The sequence below is a fragment of the Pelophylax lessonae genome, assembly GCF_965119305.1.
Source record: "Pelophylax lessonae genome assembly, chromosome: 12".
Taxonomy (NCBI): Eukaryota; Metazoa; Chordata; class Amphibia; order Anura; family Ranidae; genus Pelophylax; species Pelophylax lessonae.
The window spans coordinates 33,839,537-33,861,621 of NC_138779.1; the positions used below are offsets into that span (position 1 = coordinate 33,839,537).

Below are 22,085 nucleotides of genomic sequence, written 5' to 3' on the forward strand. Positions count from 1 at the left end.
AGCCAGCGCGATCCTCTTCTACGTCCTCTTCGGTGACGTCTGAGTCCCAGAATGCCCTGCACCGGCCCCACTCTTCACTTCCGGTGCAGGCGCGTCATCCCTGCACAGTTTCTTGGCATGCCCAGAAGCTGTTTAGCAGGGAATGACGCGCCTGCACCGGAAGTGACGAGCGGGGCCGGTGCAGGCGCACTTACTCCTGGGAGTGATAACGTTCAGCTCCCAGGAGTCATCGCAAGTCGGAAGAGATGGAAGAGGGAGGAAGTGGAAGGAAGGGAAGTATATTTTCTTCTAGAACAAGGTAAAAAAAAAAAAAAAGAAAATATCGGGACTATCCTTTTTTCAGGTTAATGTCCACAAGCGGATGGCCCAAAGTCATTTTTGAGGCCCGGAACTCCGCTTTAAGGGAAAAAAAAAAAAAAACGCACCTCCCCGCTGAAATGCATTGAAAATGCAGCAACGCATCAATAACGCAACTGTGGTTCTTTTTCATGCATTTTTTGAGTCAAATGACATATGAAAAAGACACCATTAAGCATGGTAAAATCATGGAAAAACTATTAAAGGGCAACTTTTTCTCTATCGGTAAAATGCCAAAACACAATTTTTGGACGATATGTTTTGGCCACGGAAATTTCGGTGCGTCTCTAATTAAAATGCAGACTATGCAGTTTATCGATCCACTAAGATTGAGTGATATTACTGCCGCTTCAAATCAGGTTTCTGTAATGGTGACAACAGTAGCTCCAAGCAATTCTGAAAGGCTACATATTTTAAAACTGACATGAAATTGCAACTGTCCCGAGAAGAGCTGCATTATTTGCATCACAATAACTTGAAACTCACTTGTGAGCGAAGTCTTTAGGTGGTAGGGCAGTCTTAACGTGCTCCAGAATTTTGGGCAGGTAACAGCGAATCTCTGACCTCACAGCGACAGAGATGAGTCCTAGAGCTTGGAAGGCCACAGTGCGCTCCTTCTCCTTGCGCACACAGCTCAACAAGTGGTTCATGGTGTCCTGAAGGTACTGATCTGCACAAACAAATTGTGTAAAAAAAAAAAACAAAAAAAACACGACATTGTACAATACTGTATAGCAATTAAACAATGCAAAAGAGAGCAGACTCAAGGGAGCACTTTTTTTCTGCCGACACTCTTCTGTGTTAAAACGTATCAGAGAGATCTTAAGCGGGATTATCCACAAATGACCCAAGTCCATGATGTGCAATTCCTACCTGTAAACGCACAAGCCTTGAAAGCTGCAAGACGGGGAAGAACGTTTAGAATCGTCATCTGGATTAAAGGGTTCTTGCTGCTTCGACATTTTAAGACCCATCGACATATCTAAAGAAACAGAAAATATTCAAAACACTAACGCGCACAAGATAGAATTAGGAATAAAATATTCCTTGCCTAACAAAACATATTGTTTGTCGGTAATGATAAGAGGAGAAAATAAGCTTACAGGGGTAGGATAAAATACTAGGTCGGTAAATAAAAGATCAATAGACGCTAATACAATTCATGGAAATAAAAAACGTACATCTCCATAAGTCAGTAAAAGATATTCAAATCCATGGTAAGGGTATAGAGTCCCAAAAAAGAGTCACTGTGTTAAAGAACACACAGAGCACCACTAAGTGCAGTATTAATTATGAACGATGAAAACACAGAACGTAGTAACTCACATGGAAAGGCTTGAACAGTTCTGGCGGTCCGTGGAGGGGGAAGGCTGTAAAGTCCAGGAGAGATGGATGTAAGCAGCCGATGTGGAAGAACCGGTGGATGGGAAGGCCGGCCGTGAGGCTTCCAACTTCAGCTGGTGTTCAGGGACCAGGTTGGAACACAGCGTACGCCACGTGACGTCACCGGAGCTGGTGGCGGAAGACTCACAGCCGGCCTTTCCCGTCCACCGGTTCTTCCACATCGGCTGCTTACATCCATCCCTCCGTGACTCCTGGACTTTACAGCAACCGCCGGAGCTGTTCAAGCCTGTGATAATATACTTTCCATGTGAGTTACTACATTCTGTATTTTCATCGTTCATAATAAATACTGCACTTAGAGGCGCTCTGTGTGTTTTTCCATATTGTTTTTCGGTGTCTGGGGAGCAGCAGGTGGGGTGTATAGCTAGGTACACAGAATATGTGAATGTACAATATGCTGAATATGTGAAGCACTGCATAAATTGTCTGCACTTTATAAATATTAATTTCATCAACATTTACTTGCATACATGCAAACATATTTTACCGAGTACAGAAGTGTTGCATTTGCGGGATTTACATTGTACGTGCATGCAAGGGTAAACGCAGATGCATACAAGCATCGGTATGTAAGGCCATTCACTGTATTTTATGCCTCGTTACATCCGTGCACATGAGGCATGAAGCTGGAAGCAGGAAAAATAAAATATCGTACCTGATCAAACTTTTCGTCTACAAGCTCACGGCAGGCACGGCTTTCCACCAGCATAGACTTGTCAGGCATGGGGGCTGTTCCATATCCTAGAATTCCCTGCTGCCCTGTGTATCCTAAAAGGCTCAACAATGCATTGGAAGGCTGTGGCTGAACTGACTGGAAGCTGGCAAACGGGGTGATGTGTCGGGGCTTGAGGCCATAGGTCATCAGGTCTTTACAATGCTTGTCATGGACCAGCTGCTGCTGAGTAATCTCGTCCATCTCTTCTCTCAGACGCTAAGGGATAGAAATATTGCAGTAGCTATGAGCATTAAAGTGGATTCAAAACTCAAAAAGTGTACATCTGCTAAGGCAGTGGTCCTCAACCCTGGTCCTCAGGGCTCACTAACAGGCCAGGTTTGCAAGATAACTGAAATACATCCCAGGTAATATAATTTGCTGCTCAGTGATTGCAGTACTCTAGTCTGCGTCTCCCCAAGGTAATGCTTAAAATCTGGCCTGTTAGTGGGCCCTGAGGACCGGAGTGGAGGACCACTGTGCTAAGGTATATGGAATCTCTAGAAACGTTAACTGTGTATAAGCAGTACCTGGAAAAAAATACTTTTTGTCTTTAGTTCCAACTAAAAAAACAGCACTATACTGCCTGTGTTTAGAGAATCCCGTTCTGTATCTGCAGAGATCATCCCAGTGGTCCTCAACCCTGGCCTACAGGGCCCACTAACAGGCCAGGTTTTCAAGATAACTGAAATACATCCCAGGTGATATCATTTGCTGCTCAGTGATTGTAGTACTCTAGTCTGCATCTCCCCAAGGTAATACCTAAAATCTGGCCTGTTAGTGGGCCCTGTAGGCCATGGTTGAGGACCACTGATCTAAGCCACTCCAGCCCCTGACTGCTTAGTCTCATCAGATTTGGGGATGCCACACTGTGCTGGTCTTGGTTCTTCTTGCTGCGGAGAAAGCCATAGTTGAGGGACTGCAATGAAAAAAATCTTCCTGACGCTGCTTCATTCGTTTTGAGGATCTGTATATTTTACACCTCCCCTGCCACTGTTTGATTATTCTTCTAGCAATCAACAGAATATCAGTCATCAGGAGGGCACCTCTGACATTAGGAAGCAAAGCTCTGCTCCTCCAACAAAATGGCAGCCTCCACACACAGACTCAGTGCATAATAAATCATGGTAAATCACTGGCCTGCTCCACATGGTTGTTGGCTAGTGGGGAGGGGGGTCTCACAAAGACCACACAAGGAAACAGAGTCAGCACAGGGGTGTATGTAGGAAACAAAAACTGAGGGCCACTGGAGCGCTTTTAAAATCTTTAGGTCTTGCGTTTCCTACAAGAGAGGGCGGAGCCACCCCTCGGTCAAATCGTCTTGGAGGACATTACTTGGAAAAGATAAGCTGCTTGCCCCTTCCTTTTAAATGGCACAACTTACACAGTACAGAGCTCTTTGTTAACCTCCTGCCGACTGTATACAGTACATATATTGCAGCACGGCGGCTCTCTTGTGCTGGATCACATACCTAGTATGTGATCTGTGCATCGGGCTACGGAGAGCGCTCGCCTCGCCCTGGCTGTGCTGCAAGTGGCTGCAGCACGAACCAATCAGCAGGTGCCTGCCGCTGATTGGTGATCAGGCATGCGACCATCAGGTCCGAAGTGAGCCCCGCATAGGTAAACACAGGGCTTTCTTTTGAAAGCAGCAATGTGCTGTTTTTTTTTCTTCCTGCAAAACACATTGCTTAATAAAAACACCTCACACAGTAAAACATGTTGGCCACACTTTGAACCCCTTGATCACCCCAGATGTTGACCCCCTTCCCTGCCAGTGTCATTCGTATAGTGGCAGTGCATATTTTTGTGCTGTATTGGGGGTCACTGGTTCCCAAAAAAAGTGTCAGTTATCAGATTTTTCAGCTGCAATATTGCAGTCCCGCTATAAGTCGCTGATCGCCGCCATTACTAGAAAAAAATAAAATAAAAATTCCATAAATATATCCCATAGTTTTTGGACGCTATTACTTTTGCACAAATCAATCAATATAAGCTTTTTTTTTTTGGAAGAAGAATACATTTTGGCAGAATACATTTTGGCATAAACTGATGAAGAAATTAGATTTTTTTAATTTTTTTTTTATTGGATGTGTTTTATAGCCGATAATAAAAGTAAAACATTATTTTTTTTTTCAAAATTGTCGTTATTCTTTTGTTGTCTATAGCACAAAATATAAAAACCGCAGAGGTGATCAAATGCCACCAAAAGAAAGCTATATTTGTGGGAAAAAAATAGATTTTTATTTGGGTACAGCATCACGCGACTGCGCAATTGTCAGTTAAAGTAACGCAATGCAGTATCGCAAAAAATGGCCTGGTCATGAATGGGGTAAAAGCATCTGGAGGTCAAGAGGTAAAAAGACCTAACATTTCCTTTAAGTTTTTGTTATGCTAAACTTATGATGCCACAATCTAAAGAAATCTTTGCAATGATTCCAGCTTTCTATGAAAGATCTCTACCATATACAATCTCATTGTCCCTTTCTCTCTCCTCAAATCTTTTCAATTTTACTCACCTCGCCTTCCATGCTGCTGATCCGCACTAACTCATTAATAATCAGCAGTGCTCCATGGAGCCGATCATCTCTGTTCATCCCCTTTTCCTTAGACAGGGACTCATCGAATCCTCGCTCCGCTTCCAAGTAGGTTTGCTAAACAGGAAAATAACATTAAAACATATTCGATAAGTCATATAAGTTGTAATTTCCCTACATTAGAGCTGCATGATTAATCGTTTATAAAAATCGCAATCTTGATTTAAACCCCCCCTCACGATCTAAATCCGGCATTTCCACGATTCAGTGCAGAGACGTTCACTGCTCACAGCTGACATTGTATCATTTGGTTCTTTTAGATCAAAGGGATTAACTTCAGGCGGCAAATTAGGTCATTTTAACCACTTAAAGACTAAGCCTTTTTCTGACATTTGTTGCTTACAAGTTAAAAATCTGTATTTTTTGCTAGAAAATGACTTAGAACCCCCAAACACATATATACACACACATTATATATATATATATATATATATATATATATATATATATATATATATATATATTATATATACACACACACAGATTTATTTTATACACACACAGATTTATTTTATACACACACACACAGATATATATTATACACACACACACACATATATATATATATATATCTTACACATATACACAGTGCCTTGTGAAAGTATTCGGCCCCCTTGAACTTTGCGACCTTTTGCCACATTTCAGGCTTCAAACATAAAGATATAAAACTGTAATTTTTTGTAAAGAATCAACAACAAGTGGGACACAATCATGAAGTGGAACGAAATTTATTGGATATTTCAAACTTTAACAAATAAAAAACTGAAAAATTGGGCGTGCAAAATTATTCAGCCCCTTTACTTTCAGTGCAGCAAACTCTCTCCAGAAGTTCAGTGAGGATCTCTGAATGATCCAATGTTGACCTAAATGACTAATGATGATAAATAGAATCCACCTGTGTGTAATCAAGTCTCCGTATAAATGCACCTGCACTGTGATAGTCTCAGAGGTCAGTTTAAAGCGCAGAGAGCATCATGAAGAACAAGGAACACACCAGGCAGGTCCGAGATACTGTTGTGGAGAAGTTTAAAGCCGGATTTGGATACAAAAAGATTTCCCAAGCTTTAAACATCCCAAGGAGCACTGTGCAAGCGATAATATTGAAATGGAAGGAGTATCAGACCACTGCAAATCTATGAAGACCTGGCCGTCCCTCTCAACTTTCAGCTCATACAAGGAGAAGACTGATCAGAGATGCAGCCAAGAGGCCCATGATCACTCTGGATGAACTGCAGAGATCTACAGCTGAGGTGGGAGACTCTGTCCATAGGACAACAATCAGTTGTATACAGGGTTCATACACATTTTTAGCAATACAATTCCATGACTTTACATAAAAATTCATGACCTAAAGTTTCATGAAATGTCTATGTATACATGTTAAATAAGAATAAAATCCATGTCACACCCAGTATATTTTTACTAAAATAAATGACAATCTTTGTAGTGTACAGTACCTCTGCAGTTAGGGTTTAGTTTCTGGATACAGCGCGACTCAAAATGGTCCCTTGTTTTACAGTGGATGAGATGGAAGCACTGCTGCCGCAGCTGGGAGCCGGTGTCACTTCAGGCGCACAGGTGAAAAAGCCAGCGATCGGATTGGAAGCTGTCGAGCACGCAGCTGCAGACTGGTGCTTTGCACCTTTAGCGTGGCTAGACAGCGCTGCCTCTCCCATGTTCGAAATGTCAAACGTTTTAGGACACAGTACATTTACCACGTCCCGGGTTCTGATCTTTCTCCAGCCACCTCTCATACTTTTCATCATGAAGCCATACATTTTAAAGCTGTATTTCCCTGGCATTGCTACCCTGTGAACACACTAACTTTAGCTGAAACTGTGTTACCCCCATAAAGTTTACTTGTAATTTGACCAATATACTGTAACTGGAGAAAGAAGATTAATGGCCGCTCCTGCTTGGGGATAAAGCTTCAGTTCAGGCAGTCATGATGGAGGTGCACCCGGACTGGTATGGATGACACAGTCAGATGCACAAAATGCGGCACTTACTCTTTAGGCCCAAGCCACAGTCACGATGGAGGTGCAGGTGGACTGGTATCGATGGCACAGATGCACAAATGCGGCGCTTACTCTTGTCTATACTCAGGGGTCAAGTCCTGGGAAAAAAGTGTGGGGCTGTGGACCTGATACAGGAGGTGGTCAGGGGCTGTGGACATGATACAGAAGATGGTCAAAGGCTGCAGACATGATACAAGAGATGGTCAGAGATTATGGACATGATACAGGAGATGGTCAGAGACTGCAGACATAATACAGGAGATGGTCAGAGACTGCAGACATAATACAGGAGATGGTCAGAGACTGCAGACATAATACAGGAGATGGTCAGAGACTGCAGACATAATACAGGAGATGGTCAGAGACTGCAGACATAATACAGGAGATGGTCAGAGACTGCAGACATAATACAGGAGATGGTCAGAGACTGCAGACATGATACAAGAGATGGTCAGAGACTGCAGACATGATACAAGAGATGGTCAGAGACTGCGGACATGATACAAGAGATGGTCAGAGACTGCGGACATGATACAGGAGATGGTCAGAGACTGCGGACATGATACAGGAGATGGTCAGAGACTGCGGACATGATACAGGAGATGGTCAGAGACTGCGGACATGATACAAGAGATGTTCAGAGACTGCGGACATGATACAAGAGATGATCAGAGACTGCGGACATGATACAAGAGATGGTCAGAGACTGCGGACATGATACAAGAGATGGTCAGAGACTGCGGACATGATACAAGAGAAGGTCAAGAACTGCGGACATGATAGAAGATAATAGAGCACTAGGGGGGCCGGAGAGCACAGGGGAAGCAGAGAGCACTGGAGGAACAGAATGGCACAGAGGGGGGGGGGACTGGAGAGAATTAAGGGGGGGTTTGGAAAGCATTGCAGGGGAGTTGGAAGGCGCAGGGGGGTGGAGAGCACTGGGGGGGGGGGGAAGCAGGGAAAACCAGGGGGATGGAGAGCACAGGGGGAGGTGGGGGGAACTGGAGAGCACTCGGGGGTGGGGGGAACTGGAAATCACTGAGGGGGGAGCCAGGGAGCACAGGGGGGTGGAGAGCACTGGGGGAGCCAGAGAGCATGGGGGGGGATGAAAAGCACTGTGGGGAGATGAAGAGCACCGGGGGGGTTGGGCTAAGAGCACGGGGGGGCTAAAGAGCACTGAGGGGGGGTGTTTAATAGCACTGAGAGGGGAGGGTTAATAGCACTGAGAGGGGAGGGTTAATAGCACTGAGAGGGGAGGGTTAATAGCACTGAGAGGGGAGGGTTAATAGCACTGAGAGGGGAGGGTTAATAGCACTGAGAGGGGAGGGTTAATAGCACTGAGAGGGGAGGGTTAATAGCACTGGGGGGGGGGGGGGGTTATTAGCACTGAGGGGCTAAAGAGCACTGAGGGGGACCAGCAAAGGAAGTTGTATAGGAGGGGGATGGGGCAGCTGCATATAGATTAATTGAACTTTCCATATTCCTCCTGCAGCCGCTGAGAGGAGTAACAAGCATTCAGCGACAGCAAGAGGAATATGAAAAGTTCAATTCATCTCTATGCAGCTGTCCCATCCCATCCCCATCCCATCCCCCTCCTATCCAGCACACAAACCAAGGCTGCTCAGACACTCTCACTAACCTTCTTCCTGGCGCTGCATCTGCCTTCTTCACACGGAGATGCGGGCGGCCCGGCGGACACCGGCCTGACACCCCCCAGTGCGGCGATGCGGGCGGCCCGGCGGACACCGGCCTGACACCCCCCAGTGCAGCGGTGTGGGAGGCCCGGCTGACACCCCCCAGTGCGCGCCCCCCCTCCCTCCCCGCTGGTACGTCCCTGGGAGCGGGGACAGTAAGTGCACTATTTCTTGGTTTCAGGTTTAGGCGGATCAATCCGCCGCAGAGTTCCTAACCTGTCACGGTCTATTCATATTGAAGAGGCTGGTGACCAGGCTTCAGCTGTGCAGCGCGCTGCGGCTGATTAATCAGCCTAAACCCGAAACAGAGAAAATAGTCCACTTACTGTCCCCCGCTCCCACAGAATACAGGGGGCCCGGAGACATTTTCTAAATTAAATGGTTGCACAAAATTCCATGACTTTTCCAAAACTTAGTGGGGTTTACTAATTTTCCATACCTTTTCCAGGCCTGGAAAGTGTCATGTCAAAATCCCATGACTTTTCCAGGATTTTCATGACCGTATGAACCCTGTGTATACTGCACAAATCTGGCCTTTATGGAAGAGTGGTAAGAAGAAAGCCATTTCTTAAAGATAACCATAAAAAATGTCATTTAAAGTTTGCCACAAGCCACCTGGGAGACACCAAACATGTGGAAGAAGGTGCTCTGGTCAGATGAAACCAAAATCGAACTTTTTGGCAACAATGCAAAACTTTGTTTGGCGTAAAAAGCAACACAGCTCATCACCCTGAACACACCATCCCCACTGTCAAACATGGTGGTGGCAGCATCATGGTTTGGGCCTGCTTTTCTTCAGCAGGGACAGGGAAGATGGTTAAAATTGATGGGAAGATGGATGGAGCCAAATACAGGACCATTCTGGAAGAAAACCTGATGGAGTCTGCAAAAGACCTGAGACTGGGACGGAGATTTGTCTTCCAACAAGACAATGATCCAAAACATAAAGCAAAATCTACAATGGAATGGTTCACAAATAAACATATCCAGGTGTTAGAATGGACAAGTCAAAGTCCAGACCTGAATCCAATCGAGAATCTGTGGAAAGAACTGAAAACTGCTGTTCACAAACGCTCTCCATCCAACCTCACTGAGCTCGAGCTGTTTTGCAAGGAGGAATGGGCAAAAATTTCAGTCTCTCGATGTGCAAAACTAATAGAGACATACCCCAAGCGACTTACAGCTGTAATCGCAGCAAAAGGTGGCGCTTAACTTAAGGGGGCTGAATAATTTTGCAGGCCCACTTTTTCAGTTTTTTAATTGTTAACAAAGTTTGAAATATCCAATAAATTTCGTTCCACTTCATGATTGTGTCCCACTTGTTGATTCTTCACAAAAAATTACAGTTTTATATCTTTATGTTTGTGTGTGTTATGTGTATATACACACACACAATTATATATATATATATATATATATATATATATATATATATATATATACACACACACACACACACACACATATTATATATACACATTTTTTTTTTTTTAACAGACACCCTAGAGAATAAAATGGTGGTCGTTGCAATATTTTATGTCACACTGTTTTGGCACAGTGGTTTTTCAAACGCAATTTTTTGGGAAAACAGACTTCAATTAATTTAAAAAAAAAAAAAAAAAAAAAAAAAAACTTAAAAGTTAGCCCATTTTTTTTTTTTTTATAATGTGAAAGATGTTACGCCGAGAGAATCGTGATCTTTATTTTAAGTAAAAAAAAAAAAAAATGGTAATTCTCATTTTATCCAGAATGGTGCAGCTCTACCATACAGACAGACGTAAAAGCACCAGTCTGATTACAGAGCAATGGAAATCATGAATGCAGGTTCTCACCCGGTACCACTGGGGTTTCTGTAGTTCCTTGGGTTCACGCTGTGTAGTTAGAATCAGGCAGGCTCTCAGGGCCGCCACCGCCCCCTCTCGGATCGCCTGTTTTGGATCCCATACCCCATAGAAGATGCTGTCAAAGAATGGCTGAACTTGCTGGAAGAAAAACGTGGGTGCGCTGACAGCCAATTCCTTCAAAACAAGCACCTGAAAGAAAGAACAAACACCACAGCTCAGGTTTAATCACATGATGGGGCAATGGTAATATTTTGCACACAAGTTCAAACCTGCATTTGTTTGGCTAGAAATGACTGTACTGAAGGGACCTTACCGCGGCATGTCTGCGTCCTTCATTGCGGTCAACCCCTAGCCACTCCAGGGCACGTTTCACCTCAAACTCCACGTACTCCGCAGTGAACGTGTCTCCTGCCATAGCAAGGCGCCCCATGGCTTTGGAAGCCATCTCCATGACAACGGGGTCACTGGAGGGCAGAAGGTTCCGCAGGTAGTTGGCAAATCTGCTGATGCGGGTGGCATTCCCTCCTTCGACTCCAATCAGGCTGACTGTGAGGGATAGAAAAGCTTGCTGAGCAAAACAGCCAATTTCATCTATCAAGATATCTGAGGGGGGGAGGGGAAATATTATTGGAAAAAAATAATAAAAGTAATTGGGTTATTGATGACAGTTAATAGGCTGCATTTTAAAGAGAAGTTACATTACTTACCAATAGCCAATATCCCTCCTTTCCTCTCACTCACATCTGAGCTGGAAACAAACTCAAAGATGAAATGATTGAGCTCATCATAGAACTGCGTTGCCTCCTCCTGGCTTACCTGGGAATCACAGAGGATGTATGTAAATAACAACATAAAATGTATTTATAAATCTCTGAACACCATCACATAAAAAAATAAAAATAAATAAATTAAACGCAATTTTGTACACAAAACATGGAAATTCAATCATTTTCATAGATATAAACAGCTAAATACCTTTTCTCATCAGCAGTATATAGCAGTCTTGTGACTTCTATCAGTGTCTGGTTATAGCTTGTAGGAGGAGTTTCTATTCTCCTTTCACTGTCCTTTGAGGCTGCAGGACCCCTGACCCTCTGTCTGGACAGTGCTGATTGGTCCTGTGCTGATCACATGCACCTGGACAGTGCGATTGGTCCTGCGCTGATCACATGCACCTGGACAGTGCCGATTGGTCCTGTGCTGATCACATGCACCTGGACAGTGCCGATTGGTCCTGTGCTGATCACATGCACCTGGACAGTGCCGATTGGTCCTGTGCTGATCACATGCACCTGGACAGTGCCGATTGGTCCTGCACTGATCACATGCACCCGCTCAAGAAAATAAAAAAAACTCTCTAGCACTACACATCAAACTGAGCATGTGCAGAGTGACTCCAAAGGCTCCGTCTTTGAGGAGATGGATTGGGGACAGGGGAAAAAGGGGGGGGGGGGAATCAGAGAAGACAGGATCAAACAGCCTTTTTACACGAGGAGGATTAACCCCTTAGATTCCACAGTGAGTATATCAAGCATGCTTTACTGCATATACAGCCTGATTTTACTGTTGTGGGTTTAACACTTTAACTGCAAGCTGTGCTGAATACCTAAACAACAATCCCAAATTAATAATTTAAAGTATAACCCCTAAGGAATGTACTCCTCTTATGCTCCCTTTAGATCATTTAACCTGTTCCTGCATGTACTGTAGCTGAAAGACTGCTACAGCGTGGGCCCCTTACCACGTGATCAGCTGTCAGCCAATGACAGCTGATCGCGTGATGTAAACCGAGCCGGTAATCAGCTTTTTCTTTTTCCTCGTGCTGACAGTGTAAGAAAAAAAAAAAAGCAGATCGCCGGCTGCTGTCAGAAGGACATCGGTCCAGAAGAGGAAAAGACACTGCTGCCTCATATGTGCCCACCCAACAGTGGCGGTCAGTGCCACCCAACAGTGGCGGTCAGTGCCACCCAACAGTGGCGGTCAGTGCCACCCAACAGTGGCGCCTTATCAGTGCCCATCAATGAAGTTGAAACATTACCTGCTTGCAAAATTTTATAACAAACTATAAAAACGGTTATGATTTTTTTCTAAATTTTTGGTCTTTTTTTGTTCAGCAAAAAAATAAAAACCCCAGTGGTGAATAAATACCACCAAACACAAGTTCTATTTGTTTGAATAAAAATTATAAAAATGTAATTTGGGTACAGCGCTGCATAACCGTGCAATTGTCATTCAAAGTGCGACAGCGCTGAAAGCTGAGAACTGGCCTGGGCAGGAATGGGGTTTAGGTGCCCAGTAGGCAAGTTGGTAAAGATACAATTCCAAGTTTTTATCTGTTTAATAAGTGCAAAAAATATATTGTACCTGTTGATTCCTGTGAGATAACTTCCTAAGAGGGGTTAAGGAGAGGAGGAGAAATGAATAAAATAATAAGTGCACATCTTTTTGCAGGTAAAAAAAAAATTACCTGCAATTATTATTATTTTTTTTATTAGGTGCCTGGAAAGCATTGCACCTGCGATCAGCAGATAGTGGGTGCCATGCAGGACTACTGCAAACTTGTCAGTGTAGCTATCTGCCCATACCTCATACAGGCAGGCCGATACACACTGACAAGAAGAATCAATGAACTACAGCCCTACTACAGGTGCATCTCAAAAAATGTGAATATCATCAAAAAGTAATGTGCGCGGCTGCGCACAAATGCGCATATACGTGCAGAAATACGTGCCAATTTGTGCAAAATAAACATCTATAATTACGCCCAAAAAAGCAGAAGCTCAAACATCAGTAATGTGTGCAAGAGGCCTAAAGGATGCGTTCACCTTTGGAAACATGGTACATGCTCCACCCATTTTTATGGTGGAACACGTAACATGCTCCCCCCTCCTGCAGGGTTTCCCCAATCTGCTATGTTCCTATCCAAGTTTAACTTATTGTAATAGTGTATATAACCAAAAGTAATACAGTGGCCACCTTACAAGAAAAAAATAAAATACTTGTGTACTCATGATGTGTAATGCCACATTTTTGTGTGTCCACTGCTGGTGGAATAATGCCAACTTTCTGTGGGTGGAATTAGGCCCCTCTCTGAGGGTAGTATTGCGCCCCTTTCTGTGGGTGGAATAGTACCCCTTCCTGTTGGTGTTCTGTGGGTTGAATTAGACTCTCGGTGGGTGGAATGCCCCTTTATAAAAGGCTTGAATAGGCCCCTCTTTCTGGTAACGCCACCAAAACAGTGGCGATAATGATCACACCTTTTTTTAGTTCCTGTTTGGTTTGTGAATTGGGTTTACCAGATTACAGCATGACTTTTTGCAATATTTACAAACAATCCCCCCCCCCCCATTTTTTTTACTGTAACTTTGTTATTTTATTTTTTGTGTGAATTGGCCTTAATTTTCCTGCACGCGATTATTTATGCAAATGAGTAACATGATTCCCCTTTACTGAATTACTGAATGCAGTGAAGCTTAGTGAATTGACCCCACTGGCTTACAGGAGTAAAAATCTTTTTTTTTTTTTTTTTTTTATTAGTCTTATGTAATATTCTGGATTTTCACACTGTCCGCTCCATCGGCGGACTTCGTTTTTCTCAGCAGGGGATCGCCGATCCCCGCTGAGCAGGCGGATGACAGCTCTGTCTCCGCTCTGTGTGCAGAGAGGGAGATGTCAGATCCCCGCTGTCCTCTATGGGGAAATCGGATTAGAACGGACCGCCTGGAAAATAGGGTTTCCATCCGTCCGGACTTGACGGATCGGATGTCAGAGGACATGTCTCCGCTGACATCCGCTGCCCCATAGAGATGCATGGGGGGACCGTTCCGATCCGCCTGAAAAACTGACAGGCGGATCTGAACGGTCCGATGGTGTGAAAGGGATCTTAGGCCTCTTGCACACAGTACTGATGTTTGAGCGTCTGCTTTTAGGACGTAATTTCAGGTGTTTGTTTGCGCGAATTAGCACGCACAATATCTCCTTAGGAAAAATTAAATCATATTAATGCTTATATGAGCGCGCATTTGTGCTAGTGATGTGCCGAAAATAATGTTTTCAGCGCTGTGCTGAAAGAGAGAAAAAAAAAAAAGTGCCAATAACGGCCACCGAAAAACACCTGAAATTTTACCTTTGTTGTGGTGTATTTTTCATAGGTCATGTGACTAAAAAAAAAATGCATCAAAAACGTAACACTGGCACATTTTTTTTTATATGCTTTTACCGTGTTTTTAATGCATTTCAATGGGGAGGTGTGTTTTTGGTGCGGTTTGCTAAATATGCACCAAGCAGGATTTTTAACACCGCTTCAAAAGATGCCAATAATAGTTTATTCATTTATTTTAATGATATTAATTAAAAAGTCAAACACAAAATACAGATATTTATAAAATTATATATTTTTTAAAAACAGTCAATTTCGGTTTCAGCCAAGTGCATCCTGAATTTTGGTGCACCACTAATTTGTGCATATTGCGCCCATGCATGCAAATACTGACTGGGAACGCAGATTTTTCGATTTTTTACTGAGGAATACTCGGCGCTTGTTTATGCGCCTGTATGCACAGGCACGTTGTAAAAATGCGCTACATTTAAGTGCAGTAAGGAAAAAAAAAAAAAATGCTGTACTGAGCTTTTTCGAGCTGTTGTGTGCAAGAGGCCTTAATGTACACAGAATAAGGACTCAGGTCATCACAGACTGCCTATGGTATCCGCCTCTTAGCAATTCCTCTCCAAAGACTTCAAACCCCCCCCCCCCCCCCCGCAGACTCTAATGCAGCTCCCCACTGCCGACTTTGCAACCAATGGACTGCTGGTCCCAGCACTCACAGGAGGTCTTTTCCTCTGTCCAGACCTGCTCCACCTCCCACGCTACAGCCTTAGCCTTAAGCCAGCCATACATAGGTCAAAGCTTGGCTGGTTTAGCAGACACCAGCCAAATTTTAATCCATTAATGGGCACCAGGTTATATGAAGTCGATCAACCAATCAACTTCAGTACATCCAGCCTGTCTGGTTTTTCCAGTTTGATCCATAGCCGACAACACTGATCAATGTGTTCTGATGGCAAAGAAGGCTCCTCATCAGAAAACAATAGCACAGCTAATATTTTATGTATGGCCTGCCTTTCGGTGGTAATGGGAACCCCGATACAACAGGGGTACTGTGATGGGGGACACGGATGTTATGCCTATTCTATTTGCCACGTTCTCCTGGCCTAGCCTAAACCAACCTCTTCCTTCACAGATGAATACTTGGCCTCCAGTGTTTATTTACATCCAGTAGTACAAGTCTTCACTGTACTGACCGCAGCTGCGCATTGCAGTATGATAGACTTCTATGGGGGTTTGTCCCAAGGCGAGAGACGACTGGAGACGGACCCATTGAATTCTATGGGGCAGTATTGTGCAGCCAAGGCAGCGGTGTGAGAATACGGCAGAACTGTAGCATCAGACTGAGGAAACCATGCATCTGAGGAAGGGGGGAGGGGGGGGGGAGTTCAGTTAGGGGAAGGAAACAAGGATAAATGCACTTCATTGTAAAGTGCACTTACCCTTTAACCCTTCTGCTGCAAGAGCTGTATTACACATTTTTCACAGAGGCTTAGAAAATAGCTTTAGGCCTGAAGATCATCTAAAACCCCCAAATGATTACACATTTTCTGAAAGCAGAGACCCTGGAGAATAAAATGATTGGTGATTCCAATGTTTTAATATTAGCACAAAGGTTTGATATATATATATATATATATATATCTCCATTCAGCATGTTATTGTCCCCATGAAACAGCAACAAACTTCAGTACCCTAAATGCCTTAGAGGCAAAGCTTCTAAATGCTTTAAAAGCCCTACAGGTCATGGGTTTAGAGTTAAAGTAAATATTAAAGGCTTGTGTTTTTTTCTTTTTAAAACCTGTTGCATTTACCTGCTCCATGCAATCATTTTACACAGAGCAGGCCCGATCCTCCTCTTCTCGGGTCCGCCACCGGCGCTCCCCCCACTGGAAGTGATTTGCTTTAGGTCACTTCAGGGTTCCTACTTGGTAGGGGGAAGATCAGTGAACAAACGTTTGCTAGTCTTCATCGCCGTTACTGTAGAACCTGTCATGCCAGTCCCAGGTCCGACTGCTTCCATGTATGCAATAGGTCAGTGGCCGCAAACCAGTTAAAAGTTGAGGACTCGAAAAGTTAAAGGGATTGTAAACACTTTTTTTGTTTCTTTTGGTTTTGCAGAGCAGTCCCAATCGTCTTCTTCTCGGGTCCCCTGCTGGTTCCCCCCCCCCCCCCCCCCACTGAGTGCCCACCACTATAGACACACTGGCGGTGATTGACAGCTGCAGGAGCCAATGTCTCCCGCTGCTGTAACTGAGCCTATGAGGAGGGTGAGAGCCGCTATTCTTGTGCACACAGCTGGATGGAGATCAATCTCGGGTAAGTAGAAGAGGGCGTTGGGGGGGGGGGGGGATGTGGGCTGTACTAAGGTTTTTTACCTTAAAGGGGTTGTTAAATCAGAAGATTTTTTTATCAATACATACTTTGCATTAGGATAAAAAAACCTTCTGTGTGCAGCAGCCCCCTTAATATTTACCTGAGTCCCATCTCGATCCAGCAATGTCCACAACTGTCTCAGCTGTCCGGGACTCCCCTCCTAATTAGCTAAGACACAGCAGCGGTGCTATTGCCTCCCGCCGCTGTCAAAAGTCAGCTCGCCAATCAGGAGAGAGAATGGGCGGGGCCGAACTGCAGTTCTGTGTCTGAATGGATACACAGAGCTGTGCCTCGGCTCAGGGTGCCCCCAGAGCAAGCTGCTTGCTGTAGGGGCACTCAAAGGGAGGGAAGGGCCAGGAGGATCTGGGCTGCTCTGTGCAAAACCAACTGCACAGAGGAGGTTAGTATAACATGTTTGTTGTATTTATTGAAAAAAAAAAAAAAAACATGAGACTTAACAATTACTTTAATACAGACAATGCATTAAGGTGTAAAAATAAAAACAAAAACTTCATCCTTTAGAAGCACTTTATCTGTCTGAATGGATACACTATACTATAGAACAGGGATCCCCAAACTACGGCCCTCCAGCTGTTGTGGAACTACACATCCCATGAGGCATTGTAAAATTCTGACATTCACAGACATGACTAGGCATGATGGGAATTGTAGTTCCTGAACAACTGGAGGGCCAAAGTTTGAAGATCCCTGCACTATACTATAGAACAGGGATCCCCAAACTACGGCCCTCCAGCTGTTGAGGAACTACACATCCCATGAGGCACTGTAAAATTCTGACATTCACAGACATGACTAGGCATGATGGGATTTGTGGTTCAGGAACAACTGGAGGCCCTTGTTTGAAGACCCCCGCTATAGAAAGAGCAAACAGCAACACCTTTTAGGAGGCCTCAGTAACCAACCAAAATTGGCAATCTTGTATGGCCAGCTGGTTCCTGATTGGCTTACCTGGGTCCCCACCCTTCACTGCTTTTCCAATAAGACATAAAATGACACGCATAGTTTACACCAGTGTTTCTCAACTCCGGTCCTCAGGGCACACTAACAGGCCAGGTTTGCAAGAAAACTGAAATACATCACAGGTGATATAATTTGCTGCTCAGTGATTGCAGTATTCTACTCTACATCTCCCCAAGGTAATACCTAAAATCTGGCCTGTTAGTGTGCCCTGAGGACCGGAGTTGAGAAACACTGGTTTACACTGAGCAGACAGACTGTCTAAATAGTCATTATGTGCCGCTTGCGTCTATGGGACGGAATACGATGTGCTAGCAGCTCACATGTTTTCCACATTACTGTCCCAGGGTCGGATTATTTGAAAAGCAGGAAAAGTGAGGAAACCAGTGACACGCCCCCCCCCCCCCCCCAGCCACTCACTTCTCGCAGCTCGGTGGTGACGTAGTGCTGAAGTTCCTTGGCTGCCTTGGTTCGAGTCTCTTCACTTCGGCTTCTTAAGCCATTGGCAAACTGCTGCAACATGATTCCAGACATCGTGGCTGAAATTCCAGGTCAACGGGGCCGGCGGAGTTCACAGTGGTGACCTCATGGGTCCCTGCAGACGGCAAGAGATGAAATTATCATTATTATTATATAGGATTTAGCAGCGCTTTACGAAATCCATCAGAAAAACTTAAAAATAAATCGCATCAAACAATACCTACAGTATAATCAGTGGTTCTACCCACCGTATTGATAAGTACACCAATATCATTTGTGGAAACTACCCACGGCTAATAAACAGAAAAACACCAACTTTATTATACGATTTATAATCAATAATTTAAATAAAAAAAGCACTAATCGCTTAAAAACGGTAAATCTCTGTATTATTATGTATTTATGCAGACATAACACTCACTTGTGGGATCGGTCAGATGGCATAAATAATAAGAATATACTTTAAATGGGCTGTGATGACCGGGGACAATGGGGAGCGCTCCCAATAATGCGGCTCTGTGATTGGCTGCACAGTGCAGGGTGGATAAAAAAAAAAAAAAAAAAAAAAAAAAAAAAAAAAAAATCGATGGATTTGTAAAAAATAAAATAAAAATTTTTTTTGTTTATTTAAATCAGATTTTTTTTATTACATTTATTTTAATAAAATACTTTTGGAGTAAAAAATCTATCTAAAGAGAGTTTTCTATTTAAAGCGGAGTTCCACCCAAAAGTGGAACTTCCGCTCTTTTGTTTCCTCCCCACCTCCGGTGCCACATTTGGCACCTTTCAGGGGGGAGGGGGTTCCTGTTTTTGACAGGTACCCTTCCCAAACTTCCGGGATACGGCGCCGTCCCTCGGAAGTTTGTCCACCTCCTCCACCACCGAGCCAATAGGAATCAGCAGCGCACATCGCGCATGCGCAGTAGGGACCCGCCCGTGAAGCCACAAGGCTTCACTGCAGGGATCCCTTACCGGCAATGGCGGTGGCAGCACCCGACAGCCGATGAAAACATTGGCTGCGGTGCCGACATTGCTGGACTCCAGGACAGGTAAGTGTCCTAATATTCAAAGTCAGCAGCTACAGTAGGTGTACAGTATGAGTAGCTGTTGACTTTTTGGAGGGGGTGGAGGCGGAACTCAGCTTTAAGATACATTAATAATTGAGTTTATTCAGCATGAAATGGAGCTTAGTTATGTAGCAGGAGGCTGTATATTTTGCAATATTTACATTATTGGTAAACTCATTCAATAAATCCAAGCTCTGCAAGCTGAGATAACACGCACTGCATTGATGCATTCACACAAACTACCAGCAAGAATGAGTCCTTACATTTAAAGAGCACCTGTCATTTCACCTCCATCATGGCAGCGCCCATTAGCGGGCATCCACTCACCTGCTGCCGCCACATCCCTCCCCTTGTTGGGTTGCTGCCGAATCACCAGCCGTCCCAATAAAGTGAATGGTACTGCCGGTGAGAGTCAACAGCGGGTCCGAGGAGGAGCCGATGCGGGACAGAGATGACAGTTGCTCTTTAAAAATTGAGTTAAATCTAGTTGATTTAAATCATATCCACCCTGGCTGACATCATCAGTAACCCGTCCTACTGACTCCCTTATAGTCCACACTTGATGTGCTACCGGTGACAGCTTGGTCACAGTTGTAGGGGCGCCGATCGAACTCACCCAAGAACAAGACAGCGACGCATATATGCAGCGGCTGGGTGTTAAGGCCCACCCACCCTGCTACCACATATATGCATAAAGCTGTTGTAAAAGGGTTAACAATCATCAGCTGATCATCAACTGCACAACCATCAATCCAAGTGACAATGTATACAGTACATTCATAAAGTATTCAGACCCCCCTTCACTTTTTTCCCCAATTTTTTTATGTTGCAGTCTGATAGTATTCTTTTTAATCTACACTCCGTACATAGACGAAACACGTAAGTGCTAGAGGCCTATGAACCAGAGGTGGGGGACTTGAGTCACATGACTTGAGACTTGCTTGACTAAAATTAGAAAAAAAGACTCGACTTGACTTTGACTTGGTATTCATGACTTGAGACTTGACTTTGACTTGAGACATATGACTCGAAATGACCTTACTTTAAAGAGGTTATAAACCTGAAAAAAAAAATTCTCTTCTTTTTGCAACCTGTAAGAGAAACACATAATGAGCTAGTATGCATCGCATACTAGCTCATTATGAAATACTTACCTTAGAACGAGCCCCCGCCGTGCCGCCCGCTTACCTCTATGACGGGAGACATGTCCAGTCGCCCGTCTTCGGGGATCGCGGCATCTGGCCATCCAATTGGCCGGAGCCGCGGCGACGTCACTCCCGCGCACGCGCGGGAGCCAATGGGCACGGGTCTCTGAAGGAACGACACGAGCGGCCGTTCCTTCAGAGCGCATGCGCCAGTGACGTCACTGGCTGCATGTAAGGTAAATATCTCCTAAACAGTACATGTTTAGGAGATATTTACAGTACCTATAGGTAAGCCTTATCATAGACTTACCTATAGGTAAAAGTGTCAGAGGAGGGTTTACTTCCTCTTTAAGTTAAATATTTGCATTTTCTACAAATGTGTTAAAGCAAAATGAATGTGCCTGTTAGTCAGGTCCATAAATATTGGGACATTGACAATTCTAATCTTTTTGGCTCTATACACCACCACAATGGATTTGAAATGAAAGAAGATGTGCTTTAACTGCAGACTTTCAGCTTTAATTTGAGGGTATTTACATCCAAATCAGGTGAACGGTGTAGGAATTACAACAGTTTGTATATGTGCCTCACACTTTTTAAGGGACCAAAAGTAAGGGGACAGATTAACAATCATAAATCAAACTTTCACTTTTTAATACTTGTATATTAAAAAAGAATAGCGCGCAAATGCAAAAGAAATAACTACCAAATATGGAGACAATCCATAAATAAAAATGGGGATTTGGTCCCACCATATGGCCATATCGTGCTCAAGCCCACTACTGCGTCAAAGTACCCCATTATCAGTGGGTCCTACACTATCCATAAAAAAGAGATGAATCCAGCCTTTCTAACCCTTGGAGATAACACTCCTTGCTGGGAAGGATGTGCAAATGCACTACAGGGGACTCCTCCTATATCCACTTGATGGTGGACACTGATTGAGTACAGGTGTGTGTGGGGGGGTGGGGAGGGCTGCTCAACCTCGATAGGTTTTTAATACTTGGTTGCAAATCCTTTGCAGTCAATTACAGCCTGAAGTCTGGAACGCATAGACATCACCAGACGCTGGGTTTCATCCCTGGTGATGCTCTGCCAGGCCTCTACTGCAACTGTCTTCAGTTCCTGCTTGTTCTTGGGGCATTTTCCCTTCAGTTTTGTCTTCAGCAAGTGAAATGCATGCTCAATCGGATTCAGGTCAGGTGATTGACTTGGCCATTGCATAACATTCCCCTTCTTTCTCTTAAAAAAACTCTTTGGTTGCTTTCGCAGTATGCTTCAGGTCATTGTCCATCTGCACTGTAAAGC

At 44.1% G+C, this 22,085-nt stretch overlaps 1 protein-coding gene across 3 annotated transcripts in view; it reads right to left on the reverse strand.

The window, feature by feature from the left end:
- The window catches only part of MTOR (mechanistic target of rapamycin kinase), a 254,519-nt gene that overhangs the window by 225,738 nt on the left and 6,696 nt on the right, over nt 1-22,085 (reverse strand). For all 3 annotated transcript variants that reach the window (XM_082274319.1, XM_082274318.1, XM_082274317.1), the window contains exons 2-9: nt 18,506-18,680; nt 11,334-11,442; nt 10,940-11,172; nt 10,615-10,815; nt 4,993-5,127; nt 2,417-2,692; nt 1,231-1,339; nt 844-1,027 (exon numbers count right to left, since the gene is read on the reverse strand). In XM_082274319.1, the coding sequence (XP_082130445.1) occupies nt 844-1,027; nt 1,231-1,339; nt 2,417-2,692; nt 4,993-5,127; nt 10,615-10,815; nt 10,940-11,172; nt 11,334-11,442; nt 18,506-18,619 (1,361 nt within the window). In that variant the 5' untranslated portion in view covers nt 18,620-18,680. The remainder of the gene's footprint in view (nt 1-843; nt 1,028-1,230; nt 1,340-2,416; nt 2,693-4,992; nt 5,128-10,614; nt 10,816-10,939; nt 11,173-11,333; nt 11,443-18,505; nt 18,681-22,085) is intronic.